Source organism: Macaca mulatta, chromosome 10 (genome assembly GCF_049350105.2).
Source record: "Macaca mulatta isolate MMU2019108-1 chromosome 10, T2T-MMU8v2.0, whole genome shotgun sequence".
In the NCBI taxonomy this organism is placed as follows: Eukaryota; Metazoa; Chordata; class Mammalia; order Primates; family Cercopithecidae; genus Macaca; species Macaca mulatta.
Genome location: NC_133415.1, coordinates 28,151,762 through 28,177,912, shown reverse-complemented (window position 1 = coordinate 28,177,912; position 26,151 = coordinate 28,151,762). Strand labels below are relative to the sequence as shown.

General features: G+C 52.0%; 2 protein-coding genes and 1 pseudogene across 20 annotated transcripts; 2 read left to right on the top strand and 1 right to left on the bottom strand.

Moving 5' to 3' along the window:
* Nucleotides 1-2,293: 2,293 nt before the first annotated feature.
* GSTT1 (glutathione S-transferase theta 1) lies at nucleotides 2,294-11,384 on the top strand. Of its 17 annotated transcripts, none has more exons than XM_077948247.1 (6): nucleotides 2,294-2,448; nucleotides 4,215-4,299; nucleotides 5,483-5,570; nucleotides 7,836-7,925; nucleotides 10,525-10,701; nucleotides 10,906-11,384. In XM_077948247.1, the coding sequence occupies exons 1-6, from the start codon at nucleotides 2,337-2,339 to the stop codon at nucleotides 11,098-11,100; spliced, it is 747 nt and encodes a 248-aa protein (XP_077804373.1). In that variant the 5' UTR covers nucleotides 2,294-2,336; the 3' UTR covers nucleotides 11,101-11,384.
* Nucleotides 11,385-13,170: 1,786 nt separating this feature from the next.
* Nucleotides 13,171-25,556, top strand: LOC107000604 (glutathione S-transferase theta-3-like; annotated as a pseudogene). The gene is made up of 5 exons (XR_013398748.1): nucleotides 13,171-13,180; nucleotides 13,878-13,966; nucleotides 15,635-15,785; nucleotides 23,930-24,106; nucleotides 24,438-25,556. The product of XR_013398748.1 is annotated as a glutathione S-transferase theta-3-like (transcript).
* GSTT2B (glutathione S-transferase theta 2B) lies at nucleotides 17,996-21,126 on the bottom strand. Of its 2 annotated transcripts, none has more exon segments than NM_001257634.1 (5): nucleotides 17,996-18,502; nucleotides 18,852-19,025; nucleotides 19,118-19,268; nucleotides 20,218-20,305; nucleotides 20,937-21,126. In NM_001257634.1, coding segments are annotated over 5 exon segments (735 nt in total). In that variant the 5' UTR covers nucleotides 21,049-21,126; the 3' UTR covers nucleotides 17,996-18,292.
* Nucleotides 25,557-26,151: the final 595 nt, after the last annotated feature.

Below are 26,151 nucleotides of genomic sequence, written 5' to 3'. Positions count from 1 at the left end.
ATTTGAGAGCTATTATCCTACCTCCTTGCTTGGTGCCCTGTGAATAAATCTTTTCTCTTTTGCAAAACTAGTGTCACAGTGATTAATTTACTGTGCATGGGCAGAACGGACCTGGTCCTGGCCAGTAACACCCACAAGGCTTTCTAGGAGACTATACAGCCAAGAGAGCACTGAGCAATGTTTGGGAGCATTCTGTCTAAATGACTTTTCTCTTTTTTCCAGGCCGGGCACGGTGGCTCACGCCTGTAATCCCAGCACTTTGAGAGGCTGACGCTGGCAGATCACTTGAGGCCAGGAGTTCAAGACCAGCCTGGCCAACATGGTGAAACCTTGTCTGTACTAAAAATACAACAATTTGCTGAGCATGGTGGCACATACCTGAAATCCCAGCTGCCTGGGTGGCTGAGGCACGAGAATCGTTTGAACTCGTGAGGCAGAGGTTGCAGTAAGCAGAGATTGCACCACTGCACTCCAGCCTGAGTGACAGAGAGAGGCTAAGTCAAAAAAAAAAAAAAAAAAAAGAATCCCACATACTTTCACTTTTACCTTGTTTTCTATAAATTAATAAATACAGCCTTTGTGAGTTGGTTTATGTGAGTCAGACCCAAAGAAAATGATGAACCCTGAAACATGGACCAAATTAATTGTTTTTTGTTGTTGTTGTTGTTGTTGTTGTTTAGGTGGAATTACCCTCTTGTCACCCAGCCTGGAGTGCAATGGCGCAGTCTCGGCACACTGCAACCTCTGCCTGTAGAGTTCAAGCAATTCTCCTGCCTCAGCCTCCCGAGTAGCTGGGATTACAGGTATATGCCAGCATGCCCAGGTAATTTTTATATTTTTAGTAGAGACAAGGTTTCACCATGTTGGCCAGGCTGGTCTCAAACTCCTGAACTCAGGTGATCTGCCTGCCTCAGCCTCCCAAGGTGTTGGGGTTACAGGCATGAGCCACCACTCGCACCCCAAATTAGGTTTTGAACTTGCAAGACAGGCTGAGCCTTGGACCAGAATCCTGACAGCTCCTCCTCGGGCCTCTGACTGAAGTTATCCAGAGGTGAGGGGAAGGCAGCCGTTGCCTTCTCTGAGTGTCTACCTCCTTTCAAAACTTTAACATGGAAATCTGAATTTCTCATCTTTCCTTAATTTTTTTCCAGTTAAAAAATCATTATTACTGGCCAGCTGTCATGGCTCACATCTCTAATCCCAGCACTTTGGTAGGCAGAGGTGGGAGGATCAGCCTAGGCAACACAACGAGACCCTGCCTCTACAGAAAAAATTTTTTAAACTAGCTTGGGCATCTTGGTGCGCACCTGTAGTCCCAGCTACTCAGGGAGGCTGAGATGGGAGGATGGCTTGAGCCCAGGAGTTGGAGGCTGTAGTAAGCTGTGATTACACCACTGCATTCTACTCTGGGCAAGAGAGAGATACTCTATCTAAATAAAATAAAATAGTTATTACTTCCACTTTCTTTGCAGAAATGTTCCTTATTCTCTAGAAAACATTATGCTTTGGCTGACATGCTTTCAGTGGGATTTGTTTTAGAAAGTGATATGTGACCCTGATACTATTTGACAGGCTCCATGACAGGCCTTGGGGGACTCCCTGGCAGCAAGGCCTGGGCTTACAACTTGGCAGATGAATTTAGGGGTGTGCACTTGCAAGGACTTAGGAGGGCTCTAGCTTCCCTGTCATTTTAAAGATAGAGAAACACAGGCCTGGAGAAGGGAAGAAATAAACCCAGGGAATGCGAGGGATGGCACTATGCTGGCAGGAGCAGGAAGACCAAGGCTGTCACATTCCAGGGAGTGCGACTGGAGTGAAGCAAGTGGCCACAAAACACTGAACGTAAGCCCTGAGGCTTTGCCACTTGCTGGCACCAAGGACTCTGCAGTGTTGAGCCAAGAGGATGGACTTTGGAGCCAGACTTTCTGGGTCTATAATCATTCAGTGTTTATCTCCTCCTCTAAAATGGGGACGATGGGAAATTCTGACACACGCTTCAACACAGATGCACCTTGAAGACATTATGCTAAGTGAAATGAGAGAGCCAGGCACGAAAGGGATGGAACTGGGGCCTTTCTGTGCGTCCCCCTGAGGGACTACCGTCTCTTGGCCACCCGCCCAGATCCCGCAGGAGCCAGGCTGGCCCAGCCCTCTGACAGGCCGGCCGCCGCCCACGACTGGACTAAACAGCGTCCCCAGGCGCCCGAGCCGCCCAATGGGGCACCGCGGTCGGGGGGCGTGGCCGCAGGGGCGTGGCCTGAGGTCTGAGACCCGAGTCCTGGCACTGGAGTTTGCTTTCTCCCGCTGGTTTCCCCTCTGGTCGGTCTGTCCCCGCTATGGGCCTGGAGCTGTACCTGGACCTGCTGTCCCAGCCCTGCCGCGCTGTTTACATCTTCGCCAAGAAGAACGGCATCCCCTTCGAGCTGCGCATCGTGGATCTGATTAAAGGTAGCTCTGGCCTCGGGTTTGGGGAACTGAAAAGTCAGGAAGGGACAGGTAGGCATACATAGCTTAGGGAACTTCTCCCGGCGCCACCTTCTTCCTGGGGCCCTTGCTGGTCTGGTTTGGAGACCGAACGGAGAAAGAGCCAGCAGGGAGATCCAAGAGTGGGGCCTCCCCCAAACTCTGCTCGGTCTCACGGAATAGACCACGGGGTTCCCCTAAGGCCGAATAAAGGGGTTTGGATCATGAAGAGAAGCGAGACCGGAGGACAAAAACAGGCGCAGCTGCGTGCAGGGGCACACGCCTGTAGTCCCAGCTACTCCAGAGGCTGCTGTGGGAGGATCGCTTGAGCCCAGGAGTTCCAGGCTGCAGGGCGCTATGTTAGTTTTCCTTCTAACAGTCAGGACCCTCAGCTGCAGGTCTGTTGGAGTTTGCTGGAGGTCCACTCCAGACCCTGTTTGCCTGGGTATCACCAGTGGAGGCTGCAGAACAGCAAATATTGCTGCCTAATCCTTTCTCTAGAAGCTTCGTCTCAGAGGGGCACCCGCCCTTATGAGATGTCAGTCACCCCCCTACTGGGAGGTGGCTCCCAGTTAGGCTACTCTGGGGTCAGGGACCCACTTGAGGAGGCAGTCTGTCCGTTCTCAGATCTCAAACTCCGTGCTGGGAGAACCACTACTCTCTTCAAAGCTGTCAGACAGAGACGTTTAAGTCTGCAGAAGTTTCTGCTGCCTTTTATTCAGCTATGCCCTGCCCCTAGAGGTGGAGTCTACGGAGGCAGGCAGGCCTCTTTGAACTGCGGTGGGCTCCACCCAGTTCGAGCTTCCCGGCCGCTTTGTTTACCTACTCAAGCCTCAGCAGTGGGGGACACCCCTCCCCCAGCCTCGCTACCGCCTTGCAGTTCATCTCAGATTGCTGTGCTAGCAGTGAGCCAGGCTCAGTGGCAGTGGGACCCTCGGAGCCAGGCGCGGGATATAATCTCTTGGTGTGCCGTTTGCTAAGGCCGTTGGAAAAGCGCAGTATTAGGGTGGGAGCATCCCAATTTTCCAGGTGCCGTCTGTCAGGGCTCCCCTTGCAGGGCGCTATGATGGTGTCCTTGAATAGCCGCTGCACTCCAGTCAGGACATTCTAGCAAGACCCCATCTTAAAATGAAAATAAGAAACAAAATGAAAACGCGTGTGACCTGGGCCTAGGGAAAGGCGGGATGAGAGAGGTTAAGGGTGCCAAGTATAGAGACTGGGGTGGGATCAAGTCCCTTCTTTGTGGCCCAGCTGCTGAGATTCTGCAACAGCGAACAGCTCAGGACGTGACTTTCCGTCCCTGCCCTCTGCACTCGTCCAGTCTGCATTGGGGTTCTTCTTTGTCCCTTCCTTCCTCTGCTCCTCCTGTTTTGCCTCTGACCTTGTCCTTGTTTTCCACTTCTTTTTCTTTTTTTTTTTTTTTTTTGAGACAGAATCTTACCCTTGCTGTCACAGTGCAGTGGCATGGATCTCAAATCACTGCAACCACCGCCTCCCGGGTTCAAGCGATTCTCCTGCCTCAGTCTCCTGAGTAGCTGAGATTACGGATGTGTGCCACCATGTCTGGCTAATTTTTAACGGAGATGGGATTTCACAATTTTGGTCAGGCTGTTCTCCAACTCCTGACATCAAATGATCCACCGGCTTAGCCTCCCAAAGTGCTGGGATTACAGGCATGAGCTGCTGTGCCTGGCCCAAGGCATTTTGTTTGTTTGTTTGTTTTTGAGAAGGAGTCTTGCTCTGTCACCCAGGCTGGAGTGCAGTGGCAGGATCACAGCTCACTACAACCTCTGCCTCCCAAAACCTTGTCCTCTGCCTCTTGTTCCTGCTGGGGAGGTAGGTTGCCCCAGGGGGTATGCTGGGAGCAGAAGGGGGACCCTGGGGCTTGGTGAGCCCTACACCCTGTTTTGTTTCTCTGGCATGCCTCCAAGGCCCTTGAGGACTCAGCTGGCAGGCCCAGGCCCAGTGCTGGGTGGGGTAGTAGGAGGGGTTGGAAGCAGAACCCAGGTATGGCTGATTGGGCAAGTAAGGCGACTCTACTTGGCTAAGCCTTCTGCCCAGGGCTCCCACTCCATGGCTGGCCCTCTGCCTGAAACTTCTCCACCTAGTCTCTACTGGAGACTGCCCACTGTCCTGCACAAGGACTTCCTCTGCAGAGTATGGGGCAGAGGAAAGGGAATGGGAGGCAAGAGGACGTCCGAGCTGGTTGTCAAATATAGTGGTGCAGAGGGAAGCATGTTTTACTAGGAAAGAGAGGAGGGTGTTCCTGGTGAAGGAACAGTCTGAAGGGAGGGTAAAGAGAGGGTAGCAGGCTGGGCATGGTGGCTCACACCTGTAATCCCAGCACTTTGGGAGGTCGAGGTGGGAGGATCACTTAAGGCCAGTAGTTCAAGACCAGCCTGGGCAACATAGCGAGACCCCATCTGTAAGGAGAATAAAAGGCCAGGGTACGGAAGGTGGTAGCAGGTATGTTACAGACAGCTCCACAATGCACAGGGCAGGGTGAACAAAGGGACATGGCAGAGCCAGTAGAAGTTGCTTCTAAGTAGGTAGATACCAGAAAAAGGCCACTTCTCTGTGTTTCATGACCCTGCCTTAGAGTTAATGGTGGAAGGGACAAGGTAGTAAGCCAGAGTCCCCTCAGGTGACCTATCCTGCAGCTTGGGACACTCTGATTGTAAGTTCATGAAGCTGGCAATAGTGGAAAGAGGAGGTGGGTAGGGTGCATGCCAAGGTCCAGGAACCACACCCTGCACAGTGAGCTCTGTTGCAGAGGGGCAGGCTATGGAAGGAGGCTGTGCCTACAGGACTTAGCAAGGGATGTTGTCTATTTTGTACCAGCCAGTGGAGTGGCCTCCTCCTCCTCCCGCAGGGGCCCTTCCAGTCTTTGCCAACCAGGAGTGCAGACTGGTGGGAAGAAGAGCTATGAAACTGGGACCTGAGTATTGCAGGGAGGGGCACAGACCATGGCGGGCTCAGCGTTCTCCTCCCACCACTCACCATGCTGGATTCTTCCCAGGTCAGCACTTAAGCGATGCTTTTGCCCAGGTGAACCCCCTGAAGAAGGTGCCAGCCTTGAAGGACGGGGACTTCACCTTGACGGAGAGGTAAGTGGGACCCTAGGGCTGCTGCCAGGCCTGCTGGAACCATCCTGCTCTAACCCTGTATTTCACAGACAAGGAAACTAAAGTCTTCAGAGGCAGAGAGTCTCTGTGCCCTGCATCCCGCAGAGAGTCAGTACTGGACCCCGGGCCCCTGGCTTCCTGCTATTCCAGTTCACCCTGATGATTGGAAAAGCAAACATCTACTTTACTTCTGCACCAGTCCTTTGGTTGCTGGTGAGAGTATCCTTGAGGCAGGGCAAGCCAGTGGAGGAAGGCAGCTTTGGCCACCACGGGGCAGTCCTCTGGCCAAGCTTCTGTGGCGATGGCTCAGTGGCATCTGGGCTGCCCGGTGGCTCCATCTCTGGGCTGCAGCTTCCCAGGATGGGTCTCCCCCATGGGAGAGCCACCAGATATGGACGTCTTACATCACAGCAGGTCCCAAGAAGTTGAATCCTCTTCAGGAAAGGCCAACCTTTCCCCAGTTCTGCCCCTTTTGTCACCAGAGTCACCCTTCCCATAAGAAAGAGAACCTGGAGTTTGTGCTTTAGAGCTCATCTCTGAAATCTCAGGATGGATGCACCTCCAATGAATTCCTCTGACATTCTGCCAGGGACCTTCTTCCTTCCTGGTGCCCCAGGTGTCCTGAGTCCTTGTGTTACTCAGCATTGTGCCTCCCAGGTACCAGCCAGAGTCAATGTGCAATCTCTGCATTTCTCTGCCACTACTCTCACCTTCAGGAGGTCTGTGGCTCACAGGGACCTGCAGCCCTCCTCAGAGATGACTTGAACAACTGGCTTGGAGCAAAAGGAGCTCCTGGGCACCCTGCACAGACAATGGAGTCGTTAAGCTGGGACATGGGCGTAGCCCCAGCTTAATAGAGAATATGGGCCAGTGGCAGATACACAGGTTTTCTGCCCTTTTGGCCTGCATGCCCAACTCTTGGGAAACCCCAAGTTCCTGAAAGCTTTTCTGTGTCTCCAAATGGACACATCTGGTGCCCTTCCAGGTCCATGCTCATCCCATCACCATGGCGGCCCTCAAAACCCAGGGAAGGAGGAGAGTGCCAGGGGGCCTTGTCTGTTGTTGTTCTAGGATCCTGCAGCTGCAAGAGTGTTTCCTGAGTGGTGCTTTAGGGAGCCAAACTACCTCAGTCGGCTTAGATAGGAGCGGATTCTTGGCAGAATGATAGAAAGAACAAAAGGACATGGGAGCCTTCTTGAACAATCAGGCCATCACAGGCTGGTCGGAATCCCAGCGGATGAGAGTGGATGCAGAATGGAAAGAACTGAGCTTCTTTAAAGACCAGCTTTGATGACCCATCCTCCTGGAAGCTCTCTCTGGTTCTCTGATCAGAAACTGTCTCTAAGCATTTGGCAAGACATTCTGTTGTGGGATTTTGCCTGGTGGTAGGAAAAGCTTGGGTATAGCCTCAGAAAGATTCTCAGCTCTACCATTAAGAGCTGTGTGCCCTAGGGCAAGTCTCTGCCTTTCTAAGCCTGGTTTTCTTCTCTGGAAAATGAGGCTAATACTTTGGCAAATTGTCAGAAAGTTTAAAGAAGTGTGCTGGGCACAGTGGTTCGTGCCTGTAATGCCAGCACTTTGGGATGCCAAAGCTGGAGGATTGCTTGAGGATAGGAATTTAAGACCAGCCTGGGCAATGCAGTAAGATCCTATCTCTACAAAAAAGAAAAAAAAAAAAAAAAAAAAAGCCAGGCACGGTGGTGCACTATTGTAGAAATTGAAGCTGCAGTGAGCTGAGATTGCAACACTGCACTCCAGCCTGGGTGACTGAGGAAGACCTTGTCTCAAAAAAAAAAAAAAAAAAGAAAAAAAAAAGGCCGAGCGTGTTGGCTCATACCTGTAATCACAGCACTTTGGGAGGCCAAGGTGGGCAGATCACAAGGTCAGGAGTTGAGACCATCCTGGCTAACAGGGTGAAACCCCATCTCTACTAAAAATACAAAAAAATTAGCCAGGTGTGGTGTCACACGCCTGTAATTCCAGCTACTTGGGAGACTGAAGCAGGAGAATCTCTTGAATTCTCTTGAGGCAGAGGTTGCAGTGAGCCAAGATCGCACTACTGCACTCCAGCCTAGGTGACAGAGCGAGACTCCATCTCAAAAAAAAAAAAAAAAAAAAAACCCTACATATAGAATACCCAGCACAGTGCCCTTCCCTTACCTATCGTGACTCCCCCACACCCACAGTGTGGCCATCCTGCTCTACCTGACGCGCAAATATAAGGTCCCTGATTACTGGTACCCTCAGGACCTGCAGGCCCGTGCCCGTGTGGATGAGTACCTGGCATGGCAGCACACGACTCTGCGGAGAAGCTGCCTCCGGGCCTTGTGGCATAAGGTGAGGCTGGGAGTGTTGGGGGCAGCGGCGAGAACATTCCCCAGAAGTGCTCAGGCACCATTTTCTTCTTTTCAGTTTTGGATTATTTCTACTGACCTGTCTTTGCCTTCACAGATTCTTTCCTCTGTTGTGCCAAATTGCTATTAAGCCTATCCAATACATTCTTTGTTTGAGATATGTATTTTTCAGCTCTGGAAATTCCATTTGGTTGTTTTTAGAATTTCCACTTCTCCGCTGAAATTCACCATCTGTTTATCCATTTTATCTGTCTTTTCTTCTAAATTCTCTAACATATTTATCACTGTTACCTAAAAATCTTTGTCAACTAATCTCAACACGTAGGTGTTCTGTGGATCTGTTTTGTTTTGTTTTGTTTTGTTTTGTTTTTTTGAGATGGGGGTCTCACTCTGTCACCCAGGCTGAGTGCAGGGGCAAGATCTCAGCTCACTGCAACCTCTACCTCCCAGGTTCAAGTGATTCTCCTGCCTCAGCCTCCTGAGTAGCTGGGATTACAGGTACCCACCAGCACACCTGGCTATTTTTTGTATTGGTAGTATAGACCGGGTTTCACCATGTTGGCCAGGCTGGTTTTGAACTCTTCACCTCAAGTGATTCATCCTCCTTGGCCTCCCAAAGTGTTGGGATTATAGGCATGAGCCACCACACCCAGTCTATTTCTATTGATTGTTTTTTTCTCCCTCTTAATTATGGGTCACATTTGCCTGCTTCTTTGCTTGTCTCATGATGTATTATTATTATTTTTTTATTATTATTATTATTTTATTATTATTATTATTTTTTGTATTATTATTATTATTTTTTATTTTTTTGAGATGGACTCTCACTCCATTGCTCAGGCTGGAGTGCAATGGCGTGATCTTGACTCACTGCAACCTCTGCCTCCCAGGTTCAAACAATTTTCTCACCTCAGCCTCCCAAGGAGCTAGAATTACAGGCACCCGCCATCATACGTGGCTAATTTTTCTATTTTTGTAGACACAGGGTTTCACCATGTTGGCCAGGCTGGTCTTGAGCTCCTGACCTCAGGTGATCCTCCCACCTCGGCCTCCCAAAGTGCTGGGATTACAGGCGTGGGCCACCATGCCTGGCCTCATGATGTATTCTTGTGTGCCAGACATTATGATAAAAGAAGAACAGAGATTAAATTGCATAATAAATACCCCCAAGAAAGGGCTTGCACTTCCCTTTGTCAGGTAACCAGGATGCGAGGCTGTTCTCTTCTAGCTAATCAGGAGGTGGGCTGGGTTGCAGGTTTAATTGGTTTCAGTTTATCTTTGGTTTCAGATTTCTTGAATGTGGGATCAGGTCACTAGCTCAGTCTAGCATGGCTTTAAAATCTAATCACCAACTACTATGTTGCCTATAAGATCTCTCTGCTTTTCAGCCCTGTCCCCAGTTCCCAAACTGCTGCTCAGTCAGAAAAGCCCGTGCCTGTGGCAGTCTTTCTCCCTGCCTGCTTGGGTCCAAGAAAATGAAATTGAAATGAAAGTAGCTCATCTAGGAACGGGTTATGCCTCTCTGGAATTTAGTTCATTTAGTCAAGTGCTGTCTGATAGAAGTATAATGTGAACCACATACGTAATTTTAAACTTTCTAGTAGGCACAATTAAAAAATAAAAAGAGGCCGAGCACAGTGGCTTATGCCTGTAATCCCAGCACTTTGGCATGCCGAGGCAGTGGATCACCTGAGGTCAGGAGTTCGAGACTGGCCTGGTCAACATGGGGAAACCTTGTCTCTACTAAAAACACAAAAATTAGCCAGTCTTGGTGGCCTGCACCTATAATTCCAGCTACTCAGGAGGCTAAGGCAGGAGAATCACTTGAACCCAGGGGGCAAAGTTTGCAGTGCGCCGAGATGGTACTGCTTCACTTCAACCTGGGTGACACAGCTAAACACCGTCTCAAAAGAAAAAATAAAAAGTAAGACTGGGTGTGGTGGCTCACACCTGTAATCCCAGCACTTTGGGAGGCCAAGGCGGGGGATCACGAGGTCAGGAGATTGAGACCATCCTGGCTAACAAGGTGAAAACCCGTCTCTACTAAAAAAAAATACAAAAAATTAGCTGGGCGTGGTGGCGGGCGCCTGTAGTCCCAGCTACTCAGGAGGCTGAGGCAGGAGAATAGCGTGAACCTGGGAGGTGGAGCTTGCAGTGAGCCGAGATCATGCCATTGCACCTCCAGCCTGGGCAGCACAGAAAGACTCCGTCTCAAAAAAAAAGAAAGAGAGAGAGAGAGAGATAGACATAGAGAGAGAGAGACAGAGAGAGAGAGAAAGAGAGAGAGAGAAAAGAAAGAAAAAAGAAGGAAAGAAAGAAAGAAAGGAAAGAAAGAAAGGAAAGAAAGAAAGAGAGAAAGAAAGAAAGAAAGAAAGAAAAGAAAGAAAGAAAGAAAGAAAGAAAGAGAAAGAAAGAATAAAAGGAAATTGATATATTTTACTTAACCCAATGTGTTGAGAATATTCTCATTTTGGCCAACAGGTACAAAAAAAGATGCTCAGCATCACTAATCATTAGGGAAATGCAAATCAAAACTAACTCTCTACCCCACTAACTCCTGACTTTGCCTGCCCAATCCCCAGGTGATGTTCCCTGTTTTCCTGGGCGAGCCAGTATCTCCCCAGACACTGGCAGCCACCCTGGCAGAGCTGGATGTGAACCTGCAGTTGCTCGAGGACAAGTTCCTCCAGAACAAGGCCTTCCTTACTGGGCCTCACATCTCCTTAGCTGACCTGGTAGCCATCACGGAGCTGATGCATGTGAGTGCTGTGGGCAGGTGGGCCCGCTAGGCAGGGGGCCCTGGCTAGTTGCTGAAGTCCTGCTTATGCTGCCACACCTGGCTATAGCACTGTGCTTAAGTGTGTGTGCAAACCCCTCCGGAAGATCTATGGTCCCCAAATCAGATGCTGCCCATCTCTGCCCTCGCAACCATCCATCCCCATTCTGTCCCCTTTTCCCCACAGCCTGTGGGTGCTGGCTGCCAAGTCTTCGAAAGCCGACCCAAGCTGGCCACATGGCGGCAGCGCGTGGAGGCAGCAGTGGGGGAGGACCTCTTCCGGGAGGCCCATGAGGTCATTCTGAAGGCCAAGGACTTCCCACCTGCAGACCCCACCATAAAGCAGAAGCTGATGCCCTGGGTGCTGGCCATGATCCGGTGAGCTGGGAAGCCTTACCCCTGCACTGCCCTCAACAGTCCACAAAGCACTTTCATTTCTAATGACCCATGGGAGCCAGGCCCAGAAAGCAGGAATGGCTTGCCTAAGACTTGCCCAAGTCCCAGAGCGCCTCAGCTCCCGAGGCCACCATCCCTACCCTGTCTTCCACAGCCGCCTGAAAGCCATCATGAGAATGATGCACACTGAGACCCTGTGTCCTTTAATCACTGCATTTCATTTTCATTTTGAATAATAAACCTGGGCTCAGCCTGAGCCTCTGCTTCTAACTCTAATGTGTGATTTATTTGACTTTCCTCTGTCCCAACCCTAGTCTTGGTCTCTATCCGAAAGACAATCCCCCTTCCCAGGCCTTTTGGGTCAGCTTCTCCCTGATGTTTGCCAAGAGTGAAATTAATAAATGTGGCTGAGTGTGGTAGCTCATGCTTATAATCCCAGTACTTTGGGAGGTCCAGGTTGGGGGATTGCTTGAGTCCAGGAGTTCAAAACAAAATTTTTTTTTTGAGACAGAGTCTTGCTTTGTTGCCCAGGCTGGAGGGCAGTGGCACGATCACAGCTTACTGCAACCTCTGCCTCCCAGGTTCAAGTGATTCTCCTGCCTCAGCCTCCTGAACAGCTGGCATTACAGGCATGCACCACCACACCTGGCTAATTTTTGTATTTTTAGAAGAGACGAGGTTTCACCATGTTGGCCAGGCTGGTTTCAAACTCTGTACCTCAACTGATCTGCGCGTCTCCACCTCTGAAAGTGCTGGAATTATAGGAGTGAGCCACTGTGCCTGGCTCCCCAAAAAAATATTTTTTCAGAGATGGGGTCTCACTCTGTTGCCCAGGCTGGAGTGCAGTGGTACAGTCATGGCTCACTGCAGCCTTGAGGCCCCAGGCTCAAGCAATATTCCCACCTCAGCCTCCTAAGAAGCTGGGACAACAGGTGCACCCCACCGCGCCCAGCTAATTTTTTTATCTTTGTAGAGACAGGGTCTTGCCATGTTGCCCAGGCTAGCCCTGTACTCCTGTGCTCAAGAGATGCTCCCGCCTCTACCTCCCAAAGTGCTGGGATTACAGGTGCCAAGACACCACATGCAGCCAAAAAAAATTTTTTGTTTAATTAGCCAGGCATGGTGGTGCATGCCTGTAGTTCTAGCTACTCGGGAGGCTGAGGTGGGAGGATTACTTGAACCCAGGAGTTCGAGGCTGCAGTGAGCTCTGATTGAGCCATAGCATTCCAGCCTGGGGCAACAGAACAAGATCCTGTCTCTAAAAACACGCAAAGAAACCCAGAACAAAACAAAACAAAACAAAACAAAAAACAATACATTTCCTGTAGCCTTCTAATTCTCGGAGAAAGTAATTTATCTGACAGCCCGGGGCCCAGCAGCATCCCACATTTGTTGGCTATAGTCATGGTGACCTAACAGTTGGCTGAGTTAGCCTCCCAGAACATGACCCTTACTGGTTTGTTTGTCTGTTTGTTTTGTTTTGTTTTTTGAGACAGAGTTTTGCTCTTGTTACCCAGGCTGGAGGTCAGTGGTGCAATCTCAGCTCACCACAACCTCCACCTCCCAAGTTAAAGCGATTCTTCTGCCTCAGCCTCCCGAGTAGCTGGGATTACAGGCACCCACCACCACGCCCAGCTACTTTTGTATTTTTAATTGAGACAAGGATTCTCCATGTTGGTCAGGCTGGTCTCGAACTCCCAACCTCAGGTGATCTGCCTGCCTCGGCCTCCCAAAGTGCTGGGATTATAGGCGTGAGCCACTGTGGCTCATGGGAGGGCCCTGTGGCAGGGCAGTGGGGGAGGCCAGCACCCTTGCCCTGAGCTCCAGTGTTTGCTGGTCTGGCTGGCATAGAGAGATGCAGCTGGAGCAGAATTCAGTGGAGGAGGCAGGGCTATAACTGGGCAGTAGGACAGAGAGCAGCGTCAGAGCCCCCTGGGCAAGCCAGAAGGGGGACCCTGCTCAGCTGACTCTTCCCAACTGCTACCCTTGGTACAACCAGCGTGAGCCACCTGCTGCAGAACAGGGGCTGGACACGGGGGCCGTTTGTGGAGGGAGAATGGGCAGAGGTGTGCATGTCCATTCAGCAGAAGGGCAAAGAGGCCCACATGTAGGCCTATGATCAGACTGGAGCCTGGCTCGACTGAGGCCCTCCGATCCAAACACATTAACCAGTCACCTAATGCGGCCTCCAGCACTGGCCTGGAGTGCTAAAGTGAGTCAGACCTGGGAACCCCCAATGGGGAGGCAGCCTTGAGAGTTTGGCATAGGAAAGGAAGAAGAGCTGAGCCACTGGAGGCTGAGTGGCTGAACGGGGCAGGGATTCCCAGCAAGAATGAGGTTGGTCTGAGGGTTGGGAACGTGTCTGGCTGGGGCTCTGGGGTACTGATAAGTCACCCAGCCTGGTCAGAAGGGCCTAAGTCACCAGCTGGGATAGGAAGCTGAATCAGAGGGGGCAAGCCTAGAGCTCAGGAAGGAGGCTGGAGGGGTCTGACCTATGGATGGAACTGACTGGGGGTGGGGTGTGAATTACAGCTCCAGGGAATTGTCCTTGACCCATGTTTCAAGGAGCTGGACACAGGAAAGGTGGACCTCTGATGGGGTCAGGGTCTGTGACCCAGTGACTAGCAGACAGGCCTCCTCTTCCCTGATGCCTCCCAGACAGGGGCCTCAGAAAGCTGGTGCTGGGATTTTTGGGGTGTGGGTGGGCAGGGACCTCAGAGAACTCAGGGTTCTCCCCACTCACCTCTCTGATCTCGCCTGCAGGCCAGCAGCACAGCGTTGCTTTTGCCCAGGTGAACCCTCTGAGGAAGGTGCCGGGCCTTGAAGGATGGGGACTTCACCTTGGCTGAGAGGTTACCGGTCCCTGGGCTGCTGCCAGGCCTTGTGGGGCCAGTCAGTCATCTGTCTGTTCACTGTTGATGGCTTGGATCATGGACTGTGGGCCCTGCACCAGCCCCAGGGTGAAGAATGGGCTGAGGCAGGCAGAGGTGCCCAGTGTTGAGAGGGGCTATAGAAGTCCCCTCCTGCATTGTACAAATGAGGAAACTGAGGCTAGAGGAGGGGAGGGACTTGCAGAAGGCCAAAGGGCCCAGTCTGCTCCAGGCCTCCTCACCGCCAGCCCAGCCCTCTGAAGGAAGGAGAGTGCTAAGTTTCAAGGAGCGGCTCTACCAGGCATCTTAGTGCTACCATTTTGCCCACAAACCCTGTGGGGCAAGTACCTGGAGAGTCGAGGGACCACTCAGCGAGCTTCAGTGGCTATTTCCTAAACACCCACCAGGGCCAGACCCCATTTCAGCCCTGGGGCTTGAGCAGCGAACGTGTCTACGCCCTTCCCCTCATGGGATCACATTCCATTAATACAAGAGGGAGCTGACAGTAACCCATGTAAACATGTAACATATCAGATGTGGATGGATGCCATGGAAAAAATACACAGGGTAAGAGTGGGGGCATGTGTCGTTATGAGTAGGATGTTGAGGGAAGGCTCCCTGGAGGAAGTGGCATCTGAGCAAAGAGCTGTAGGAATGCGCAAGGCATGAGGGGAAGGGTGTTCTGGCTGGAGGGAAGAGTGAGGGCGAAGGCTCCAGGTGGGATAATGCGTGGGGTGCAGAGTGGAGAGCAACAGGCCAGGGCGGGTGCAGTGAGCAGGAAGAGCAGGAGGTCAGGACAGAGGGTAGCATGGGATACGGGGAAGGCTTTGGCTCTTACCACAGGTGGACTGAGTCGCCAGAGGGTTTTGAGCAGGGGAGAACTGTGATCTGACTTATGTCGTAAAGGATCCCCTGGCGGGGGTGAGACAGCTACTGCAGTCATCCAGCCTGCAGCGCTGGAGCCCCAGACCAAGGTGGTGGTGGTGGTGCAGGGTTGGCGGGCGGGGTGGTGGTCGGTTCTGACTTTTCTTGAAACTCTGACTGCAGGGTTTGCTGAAGGGTCGGAGGTGGGCAGGAAAAATGAAAACCAAAAACGGCTTCCAGGTTGGTGGCTGCATGGTGGCGTCCTTTACCGAGGCCATGCAGTGCCTCCGTGGTGGAGCTGGATTCACATTCAGAGCCTGGGATCACTGGAGGGTCCGACACCCACAGAGGCACAATGAGCTCTGGGGGTCAGACTGCACAACGCTTCACCATAGGTGGACAGGGGATGGGACCGGGTGGGAAGCAATGCTGCCATGTCACCTGGAAGGTTCTCTCCTGCTGGCCTTGCTCCTGGCCCTGTCCATGCTTTGGATATGTTGGGGAGATACTCAACTTGCTCTCATTCTTCAGACTCATACTGGGTGCCCCTTCCTCCTGGAAGCCTTCCCTGATCCCCTGCTGAAGTTCATGACATTTTGTTTCTTACTTCCTGCCCTTAGTTCAGATGATAGTCTGGCCCCGTGGAGGGCTGTGTGACCCTGGGCAGTTACCTAACCTCTCTGAGCCTCACGTTTCTCCTCTGCATCATGGGGATAGTGCAAATGCCCCAGAAAATGCCTGAAGAGTGACCAGGGCATGTCTTCTGCCCCTGCCATGTCCCCTCAGTGTGGCTATCTTGCTGCATATGAGCTGCATGCACAAAGTGCCTGACCACTGGTATCCCCAGGACCTGCAGGTCCGCGCCCGCGCGCATGAGTACCTGTCATGGCAGCACATGGCTCTGCAGAGTAGCTGCTGCTGGGCCATGTGGCAGAAGGCGAGCCATGGAGGGCAGGGACACCTCCCAGGATGCCCAAGGGATGGTGCTTTCACTTTACAAAATCCTGTTTAGACCTGAGACGAAATCCTGGAATGCCAGAGACTGCCTAATTCACTCAACTTGTTTCATAGAAGGGAAACCAAGGACCAGAGCCAAAGAATGATTCCCCTAAAGTGCCTTAAATCCTGAGCTACCACCTGCACACTTACACTCACACACTCATCGACACACAGCCACGCATATTCACACATCCACCCACATGCACACACAGTCACACGATGTATCACATTCACACACATATACACCCACATACACAATCATACCATTTACACACATTCACACAGTAACACAGTTAACTCATGTACACACACATATACACCCACACAATGACACAATTCACTCACGTTCAATAAAGTCACACAACTCACACTGACACACATACACACCAACCCCCTCCCAAACAATTCACACATACACACACGTACACCCTCTCACACACACAGGCACACAATTCACACCAACAAAATCACACAATTCACTCATTCACACACATACACCCACATACACAAATTCACACTGCTCACTCACATTTACACACCATTCAAATTCACACACATATACACCAACGTACACACAGTTCACTCCCATCACATGCATATACACCCACACATAACACACACACACACACAATTCACTCAATTCACACAATTCACTCACATTCACACACACACAGTCACTGACATTCACACACATACACACGCACCACACACGGTCAATTCAGTCACATGGCTCAAAGTCAGTCTTCACCTTGCTCTGGTTCCCTTCCCAGCGTCGCCTCAGCCTTTGGCCCTCAGCGTCCCCTTCCCATGCCTGGACTGCTGGAGAGCCCTGAACACACCCCATCTTCATGCCTCCAGTGTTAGCCCAAGCACTTCCCTCTGCCAAGAGCACTAAGTGGAACTCAAGGTCACTTCTCAAGACCCTTCCCTGCCCCTCCTCCTGCCAGGTGACCTGGGGATCCTGCTGGCCCCGTCTAACAATGAAGCACACCATGGTTAGTTCAGCTGATGTCGGTCTCCCAGACTTACTGCCACCTACACAGCACTGGGACTGACTGATTTTATTCTTTATTTCGTGTTTTTTATTGGAGTGTCTGTTGAAAGTAAAGCCATCCAATTAGGAACAATCCAAAGGCAGCCAGCAGGGATCAAGAAGGCACGGGCTGTGGCCACAATCCCCAATGTCTGATGGGGAGAGGGATTGGTAATGGAAAAGGCCCAGGAAAGCAGGCCAGAGTGTCCCCCAAAGTATGAGAAATCGCTCAAGAGAGAGACATTCGGAATGGGACCTAAGACAGAAGCCACCACTAGGCACCCTTAAGGCAGGGCAGTTGCAATGGTTGCTGCTTGGAATACTTCTGGCTAGGAGTGGCACATGGTGGGCACAGGGCAGGCATGGGAAGTGGGGGCACCAAGGCCACAAGACGTGTGGGCAAGTAGCCCAGTGTGTGTGTGAAATAGCGTGTTTATTGGTCAGCAGTGACATCTACTGTCACACTTGAGAACTGCATCCACAGCCAGATGGCCTCCTGTGAAGACCTCAGGGCAAACTGGGGAACCCTGCCCTTCTTGGAAGGTGATGCTAGGGGGATGAGCAACACCTTTCTTAGAGGTTTGAATTCCTCAGGGCCCCTCCAGCATCTTGGTCTTCCTAATTCCAATGTCCTCCCTTGATCACCCAGCCCTAGGGGTAGCATCCTCTTGCAGTGTTTACCTCCATGTTAATCTGGATTCTCTGTCTTTGGAGTTCTCTAATGCCTGGTTACCAATTCTTTATATTAAGTTCTCTCTGTTAAAATGATTGTGATGAGGTCCATCCCATGGATATACATGGAAGTCTGTGTGACAATGTACAATCCTACTATTTGCTGTTATTACAAAACTGTCCTAGAAGATATGAATGCTTGTTAAAAGAAATCTTTAAAGTTTCCTAGACTTCAAAGACGGTTGCTATGCCCTGTGAAACATCCCCTACATCCTTTAATAGTTGGCAATTCGAATTGGTTACTTACTTAATATTTTGTTGCCCTGGTGATACAATTACGTTGACTTGCTATTGTGAAGTTAGTTTGGTTAACCATGATGAGGGTTGCTAGCACCGACTTTTACTCCATATGCATAACACAACAACATAGTAAAACCAGTAACTCTTGGTTCCCTATTCAAAGTGTTTGGGATCTTTATTATATTTAAAACACTGATGACATTTACCAATTACGTTACAGATTTGTAGGAGTTTTTTATGTATTGCAGATTTAGTCTCTTACTGGTTATGTATGCTGTACCTAAGGAGAAGCAGCACTGCCAAGGACACAGTCTTGCCTGTGCAGAGCTTCACATGAAGCTGGAGACAAGGGACTGGGGCAAGATGGAAAGATAAACAGGGGCAAGTAAGTAACAGAATGAATCCTCATGGCGAATCTCCTGGGCCCCATCCCAGACCCTTCAGGGGATCCTGGCAATTCGAAGTAGCATAGTCGGATAGACCTCTGGTGGGGGTGTTGGGAGGGTTTTCTTGGCCGCCTGTTCCAGGATGCTCAAGATGAGGCTGTGGGCCTCCTGGCACAGCTCAGCACCCAGGAAAGCCTCCACTCGTTCACGCCATGCTGCCAGTCGTGGCCGTCCCTTGAATAGTTCGTAGCCGACAGCCACCGGCTGCAGGAACAAGGATGAAAAGGTTGTGGGGATATAACTTTCCCAGTTGTCACTGCCAACCCGAATGCTGGAACCATAGGCAAATGTATCAGAGACATGGTCCATTCCCCAGCCCCGATGAATGGACCATGGAGGCCCAGGCAGTATGTTCAGCCTTAGAGGCCAAGAGCAGCCGGGGTGAGACCCACACCCAGGCAGGAGGCAGAAGCTCAAGGTTCTGGCCCCAGATCATCCAGAAACTTGCTCTATGACTCCGAGCAAAGCCCTGGCTTTCTCCAGGCCTCAGTGTTTCCGTCTGCCTCGTGGGTGTGGCACGAAGAGGGACACTGCCCACAGGCTGAGCTCACACCTGCATCAGCTCCTCCAGCGCCATGAGATCAGCCAGCGTCACCTGCTGGCCAGCAAGGAAGAGCCTGTCCCCCAGGAACTTGTTCTCCAGCCATTGCAGGGCCTGGTCTATGGCAGTCCTGTTGCGTTCCACCTTCTCTTCGGGCACCTGGACCCCAATGAGTGGCCCCAACACCTGATGGGGGCAGAGAGTGGGTCAGTGGATGGCCCCTGCCTACTCCAAACTACTCTCTGAATGCCAACCACTCTCCAGATGGCTCTCCTCACCTGGACCCACATGGGTACACCAAAGGTGCCGCGGATGCAGTCAGCATGCCAACCCAGGTACTCATGAACACGGGCACGAGCCTGCAGGTCAGATGGATACCAGTGGTCCGCCGTCTGGTACTTACAGCTCAGGTAAATCAGGATGGCTGAGCTGGGAATGAATGGGCAGTGGCTGTAAGGACACTGGCACCAGGCCTTTACCCCCAGCTGCTCCCATCCGCCAGTGGGGCCTGGGGGTTTCTCTGCATTTGAAGGACTGCCCTCCAGCCTCACCCTCCATCTCCAGCTCCCCAACACCAACCCCTCCTCCCCCGAGTCTCCTCCTGTCTTTGTTTTCTTAGGCACCGACTCTTGGCTGGACCTTCTGCTTTGCACTTTGAGAACCTCATCTCTGTGATATCCCAGCAGCTGCCCTATGAGGTAGACTCCCGTTAGCCCTTTAGCACAAGAGAAAACTCAAGGTCAGAATGGTCAAGTGACTTGTCTGAGGCAGTGCAGCTCAGAAAAGGCTCCCTGGACCACTGGAACCCAGCATGGGGCCGGCACACAGTGGATGCTCCGTGGAGTCACTTGCGTGCCCATGCGCATGGATCAGGGATCACGAGGGGAGGCAGGTCTTCGTTCGGCCCTCCTCTGACAGGTCCCACAGCCATCACTTCTGCAGCCACCTGACCTCTTGTCCTCTTCCTGCCCAGCAGCTGGACCTCACCACGAGCTGTGCCCTTGGGCCATGGCACTGGCCTCTAGGCCTGGCCTGGGCAGATTGGGGTAGTCTGCCACAAGTCACTAGAGGCTCTTTTCAGCTTGCATTTGTTGAACCCACTCTGTGCAACACTGGAAAAATGTTCCCTTGTCTTCTCTTCCAATATCCTTCAGTCTGGGAGCAGAGAGGCCCTGGGGCTCAGATGACACCAAAGATGAGAGGTGCGGGGACATGCTCTGTCAGCCCCTGCTCAACCCAGGCACACCCCAAGCTGTACCTTCTCCCCAGATCCCTCTCCTTTCCTCTTGCTGCCCCATGGGGTATGGGAGGGCCCACAGTGGGGACAGCCAGGGTCACATGTGCTCCGGATGTGGGAGGGGAGAGGGAAGGAGGGCACCTTTCGGTCAAGATGAAATCACCATCCTTGAGCACAGGCACTTTCTGCAGGCTGTTGATCTGGAAGAACTCCTTGCTTCTGTGCTGCCCTGAAGAGTCAGACAAGGTCTTCAGAGTAAAAAAGCTGCACCTCTCCACCCTCCCTCTCCCTCCCCAAGCAGAGCTCCACACCCCTGAGAAACAGCAAGGTCTGGTTCCAGAGGGCTGGATCAACCCCATTCCCTGGGTGGGCCTCCCTGCCCTGCCACATTCTGGGGCAGCTGGGGGGCTTTGGTGGGTGGGGCCAGGTGCAGCAGGTGGATGCAGAGAAGTTTTCTAGCCAGGACTCTGGTGGGCCAGGGGAAGGGAGGCAAACTGGGGTGGCTCATCTCTTCCCATCTCTTAATTCTTACAACAGCACGTCCTTCCCAACGTTTTCCGGGCTTTGTGAATTTAAATGCGTGCATTCCACGCAAGAATTCTGAAAACTCCATTAAGTATTTTCTTTCCACCCCTACAGAACAGAAGGCAACATTATCCTCCTTTTCAGAAAGCAAGCTAAGGTTCAGAGAAGGCTGTGATCCCTCCAAGGTCACTCAATCGACAGCATTCTCTGGTGGCAGACGCTGCAGGAGGAGGTGAGGGGGCTGTGCGGGCGGCGAGACGCTCAGGGCGGAACAGGGCAAGGGGCCTGGGGGTGCACTGGATTTGTGGACACGCGAGGAAACGGGTTGGGCCCACCTTTGATAATATCCACAGTGCGCAGTTCGAAGGGGATGCCATTCTTCTTGGCGAAGATGTAGACGGCGCGGCTGGGCTGGGACAGCAGGTTCAGGTACAGTTCTAGGCCCATGGCGGGGGCTGCAAGGACAGCGGGGATGGCAGTGAAGGCGCTGATGGCGGTGTGGGCAGCGGCTGTGGCAGGCTCAGGGCGGCCGCGGGAAATACGGGCTCAGGCCCCACTCCCTGGGACAGCACCCAATTGGAGCGCAGCACCCCCGGACCCGCCTCGCCCCTTCGGTTTCTGTCCAATCCTGGCCAGCCTTGTTGGAGACCAAGACTCCACCACCAGGTCCGTGTGCCGCTACAGGGAGGGCGGTCGCTACGAACGCACAGATGGGAGGGTGGAGTTGGAGCTGGGGGCCCTCGACTGGGAGGGAGGACGGCAGATGCAGGGGGCCGACTGCAAGGGAAAGAGGAACGAGCTGGACAAGGAGAAGCAAGTCTGCTTTTCGGGATCCCGGTGCTAGGGACCCCGCCTGGTTCCAGGCGTCATCCCGACCCAGAAACGACGGGGCCCCGCCATCCTGGAAAGGCCCCAGCGTACGGATATCTGATGGTTCTTTCAGAGCTTTGTTTCTCGGCGCTGCAAGGCGGCGGAAGGGAGGGAGCGAATGGGATCCTCTAAAAGGGATCTTAGAGTTTCACCCAGCGGCATGTGACACTTGCAGGTGTCCAGACTGGTGGGAACCTTGACTGGAAAGCTGGGGTTAAGGATGAACTTTCTTTCTTTTTTTTTTTTTTTTTTTTTTTTGAGACGGAGTCTGGCTCTGTCGCCCAGGCTGGAGTGCAGTGGCGCGATCTCGGCTCACTGCAAGCTCCGCCTCCCGGGTTCACGCCATTCTCCTGCCTCAGCCTCCCGAGTAGCTGGGACTACAGGCGCCCACAACCGCGCCCGGCTAATTTTTTGTATTTTTAGTAGAGACGGGGTTTCACCGTGGTCTCGATCTCCTGACCTTGTGATCCGCCCGCCTCGGCCTCCCAAAGTGCTGGGATTACAGGCGTGAGCCACCGCGCCCGGCCAAGGATGAACTTTCTACCATCCCCTGCAGAGCAGCTGCTGCCAGACAGCAGAAGCTCCCGCTTCGTGCACAGGACGGGGCTGGGAGCCCGCAGCCGCAGAAGGCAGGAATGACTGCGCAGGAACCTCCTTTCTTCTCCCTGAATCCCAGCCCTGGCATCTCACCATGGGGCACAGTGCTGGTCCAGGGCTGGGTCCGGCACTCTAGCTGAATCTTTCCGAGTATCCCATCCCTCTGGCCAGTGGCCCAAGCGAGTGAACCAGAACGCTTCCTTGGGGGTTTTGAAATTGGAGCTGGAGAGAGGAGCTCCCTATGGGGAGGTAAATGGGAGCTGGGGCCACCTGTAGTGACATTTCCTGAGTTCATGGAGTAGGCAAGTCTCAGAGAGAAAAGCTGACTCAGAGAAAGGAAGTGATAGCCGGGAGGGGTGGCCCACACATGCAATCCCAGCTACTCTCATGGGATCTGTTTGTCTGATGTCTCGGTATAAAAGGACTTTCTAAGCCTCAGAACAGTGGAATAACTGAACAAAGGAAAAAACTAATACATATACACGGAGATTTTGTGGAAGAAAAAAATGGATCAAACTTAAGCAAAAAACTGGGAAGGATCTTGGTAAAAGATATGTCAGAAGGAAGTAATATTCTTTAAGATATTCTTAGAAATTCATCGGACAGGCGGGGTGTGGTGGTTCACGCCCATAATCCCTGTACTTTGGGAGGCAGAGGTGGGTGGATCACTTGAGGTCAGGAGTTTGAGACCAGCCTGGTTAACATGGTGAAACCCCGTCTCTACTAAAAATACAAAAATTAGCCGGGTGCGGTGGCATACTCGGGAGGCTGAGGCAGGAGAATCACCTGAACCTTGGAGACATAGGTTGCAGTGAGCTGAGATCATACCGCTCCACTCCAGCCGGGCCACTGAGTGAGACTGTCTCAAAACAAACAAATGAACAAACAAAAAGAAGAGGAACTCATCAGACAAAGAGAGGAAAAAAATGAGCAAAGGAAATCAGCAGATGTTTCATTGAAGGACAGAGAGAAATGGTCAATACATGGATGAAAACATGTTTAACTTCAGTAATAATCAAGTAAGCACACATCAACACAACATGCACACTGTTTTTATCAAATGTGTACATGTTTTGGAAATGAGTACTCCCAATTAATATGTACAGAGCACTTCGCAGTGCCCAGCACAGGGGTGGCACCCTGTGTGAGAATGAAATAGGTAGAGTCGCGCCCTGCTGAAAGTAAGGGACTGCCTCTCTGGAGGATCCCTTGGGTAATAAGGAGGTTTTCACACCTTAACTGTGTCTGTCTTGAGGCCTGGGAGCAGAGCCCCCTCCAGCTGGTGGGGAAGGGAGCATGGTGTGTTTGAGGACAGAATGGAGAGAAGTTGAGTAGAGTAAGTGTAGACTCTTCCTACCCGAAGTGTGGTCCATGGACCAGGAGTATCAGCATCACCAGGGAGCTTGTTGGAAATACGGAGGCTCAGGCTCCACTCTGACTTTACTGATTGGGAGCATAAACTTTAACCAGATTCCAGGGGGGATTCATATACACATTCCCATTTGATAAGTGGGGGGTAGTAGGAGGTGAGAAGTGGGGAGGGGATGGCTACTGCACTGGAGAAGGCTGACTTTGTGTTGAGGCCGTTTTCATGAGGGCAGTGGGGAGCCATGGAAGACTTTATGCAAGGGAGGGTATGGGCAGATTGAGATTACAGAAGGATCCCACCAGTTGCCTTGTGTGATGACCCAGGGAGAAGGGGAGGCTGTCCCTGTTTGAGTAGGAGATGAGGGCTACTAGTGGCCATTAGTGGAAAGAAGTGAGCAGAAATCCAAAGGACTGGTGATGATAGGATGAGGGTGGGAACCAGGATGGGCTTTGGGCAGACCCAGAACCCTCTGTCTGCCTGTTGGCCCACCAGATAATAACCCCTGCGTTCCTGGGCGAGTCAGTGCCATCTGAGGTGTTGGCAGCCACTTTGGCTGAGCTGGACGGGTGCCTGCAGCTGCTTGAGGACAAGTTCCTGTGGGACCAGGCCTTCCTTACTGGGTCCCATATCTCTGTGGCTGACTTGGTGGCAATCATGGAGCTGATGCATGTGAGTGCCATGGGGTAGGGTGCCTGCTGGGCAGTGGGGTATCCGGGAAGGGAACTGACATCCCAGCTCAGGTTGTCTTTTCTGGATGTGGGACCCTGTGTGAGTCACTTTTCCTTCTGAGCCTCAGTATCCTCATCTATAAAATGGGGCTTTACAAACCCTTGCCGCAGATATATTAAGAGGCTTCCAAGTGTCCCTAGGGAGGGGGACACCCCAGCCCATCACACACATGGTGGAGGAGGGAAAATCCAATCAGAGAACCCCTAAAGCAGGTCATGCTGCCTTACGCCTGGCTATGCCCAGCCTCTCCGCTGACTCTGTCTTCCCCTAGCCCATCAGCGCTGGCTGCTGAGTCTTTGAAAGCAGACCCACAATGGCAGCATGGCGCCCAATGTGTGGAGACTGCAGGGGGGGAGGACCTCTTCTAGGAGGCCCTCGCAGCTGTCCTGAAGGCCAAAGACCTGCCTCCAGTAGAACCTGCTGTTAAAGAGAATCTGAAGCCCTTAATGCAGCTTTTCTTACTGTGCGTGCGTGTCCCGGACTTGCTGAGCCACTGAGGCGATGCTGTGTTAGTAGAATCAAGACATGGAGCCGTCTGTCTCCTTGGTTGTAAAGAAGACATACCTGCACAGGCTCTGGTCCACAGTTCCTCCAGGTATCATGCCTGCATTCCTTTTGTCTCCTACCCCATTCTTTTCTAGCTTCCATGCGACCTCTGAAAACAGCTTTGGCCAACACTTATTTGACCCTGTCCTTCTGTGTGGAACTTTCTATGGTTCTTCACTGCCCAGAGGCTAAAGTATAAGTCATTGAACTTTGCATTCAAGGCCTTGTTCCCACTCCTCCAGGTGGCCCCTTCTGCCTGCACATTTTTATACCCCTCTCTGGGCTCCCACCTTGGCTTCTGCTCATGCTGTTCCCTCATCTTTGCCTGGTGCCCTTCCTGGTCTTTTGGCATTTGGCACCGTCTCTTCTCCAAGGAGACTTCCCTGACCTCCCCAACCCCAGTTCAGGTCAGATGACCTCTGGGCACCTCAGCCCCAGGGTTTCCTTGCGGGGGATACCCCTGGACTGAGCATGTATCATAGATGAGGGGTGACCTGGTGAAAAGATGTCTGAATCAGGATCAGCCTTGGTCTCCTAGGTCTCTCTCCTCACTGAAGGGCGATGTGTCCCACAAGTGGGGTGCAGGGCTGGTTCGTGGACCTCCTTGCAGGAAGGGAAGTCCCTGGCGATTTCCTGGCCCTCTCTCATGCCTCCTCATCACCTTGACCACAGTCTTCTCTACACCCCACTCCCTGACCACTGGCTTGTCCATGCCCCACACCTGGTCCCAGACTTGCCACCTGTCCCTGCCCTCTCCCCCTTAGGACTGTCATATTTACCTGTCATGTGTCTCAGACCTTCTGATATCTGAGTCATCTAATAAACTGCTAATAGGACAAGATCATGACAGAGACTCTGTCGGCCTTTCAGTGGAGGCTCTTTTGAGTATGCACACTTATAATTTTATACATATAGCTGAAATTGTACATATAAACCTACACATTTTTTCTTTTTTGCGGGGGAGGGGGGAGCCTGGGTCTCACTCTGTCATCGAGGGTGGAGTGCAGTGGCAGTCATAGCTCACTCAGCCACCCAAGTAGCTAGGGCTGCAGGCATACACCACAGCACCCAGATTTTTTTTTGTAGAAAATAAGAGAATCTTGCTATGTTGCCTAGCTTGATCTTGAACTCCTGGGCTCAGGCAATCCTCCCTTCTTAGCCTCCCAAAGTGCGGAGATTACAGGTGTGAGCCACCTTTCTTGGCCACAACTACAATCATATTTGAAATGTACAATCCAAGTGATTTTACCACACTGACTACAGACTCCTGTTTAAGCCACACCAACAGAGTTCCATGTTTTTTTGTTTTTTTTTTTATGGAGTGTTGCTGTTGCCCAGGCTGGAGTGCAACGGCATGATCTTGGCTCACTGCAACCTCTGCCTCCCGGGTTCAAGCGATTCTCCTGCCTCAGCCTCCCGAGTAGTTGGGATTACAGCGC

What these genes read in the sequence shown, in the direction of transcription:
- GSTT1 (XM_077948247.1), top strand. Translation starts at nt 2,337, where the DNA reads ATGGGCCTGGAGCTGTACCTGGACCTGCTGTCCCAGCCCTGCCGCGCT. An exon ending in CATCGTGGATCTGATTAAAG is followed by an intron (nt 2,449 to 4,214) that starts GTAGCTCTGGCC and finishes TCTGTCACCCAG; the next exon opens with GCTGGAGTGCAGTGGCAGGA. An exon ending in TCCGGGCCTTGTGGCATAAG is followed by an intron (nt 7,926 to 10,524) that starts GTGAGGCTGGGA and finishes CCCAATCCCCAG; the next exon opens with GTGATGTTCCCTGTTTTCCT.
- GSTT2B (XM_077948244.1), bottom strand. Translation starts at nt 21,048, where the DNA reads ATGGGCCTAGAACTGTACCTGAACCTGCTGTCCCAGCCCAGCCGCGCC. An exon ending in CACTGTGGATATTATCAAAG is followed by an intron (nt 20,306 to 20,936) that starts GTGGGCCCAACC and finishes CTGACTCTTCAG; the next exon opens with GGCAGCACAGAAGCAAGGAG. An exon ending in GTGTACCCATGTGGGTCCAG is followed by an intron (nt 19,026 to 19,117) that starts GTGAGGAGAGCC and finishes TGCCCCCATCAG; the next exon opens with GTGTTGGGGCCACTCATTGG.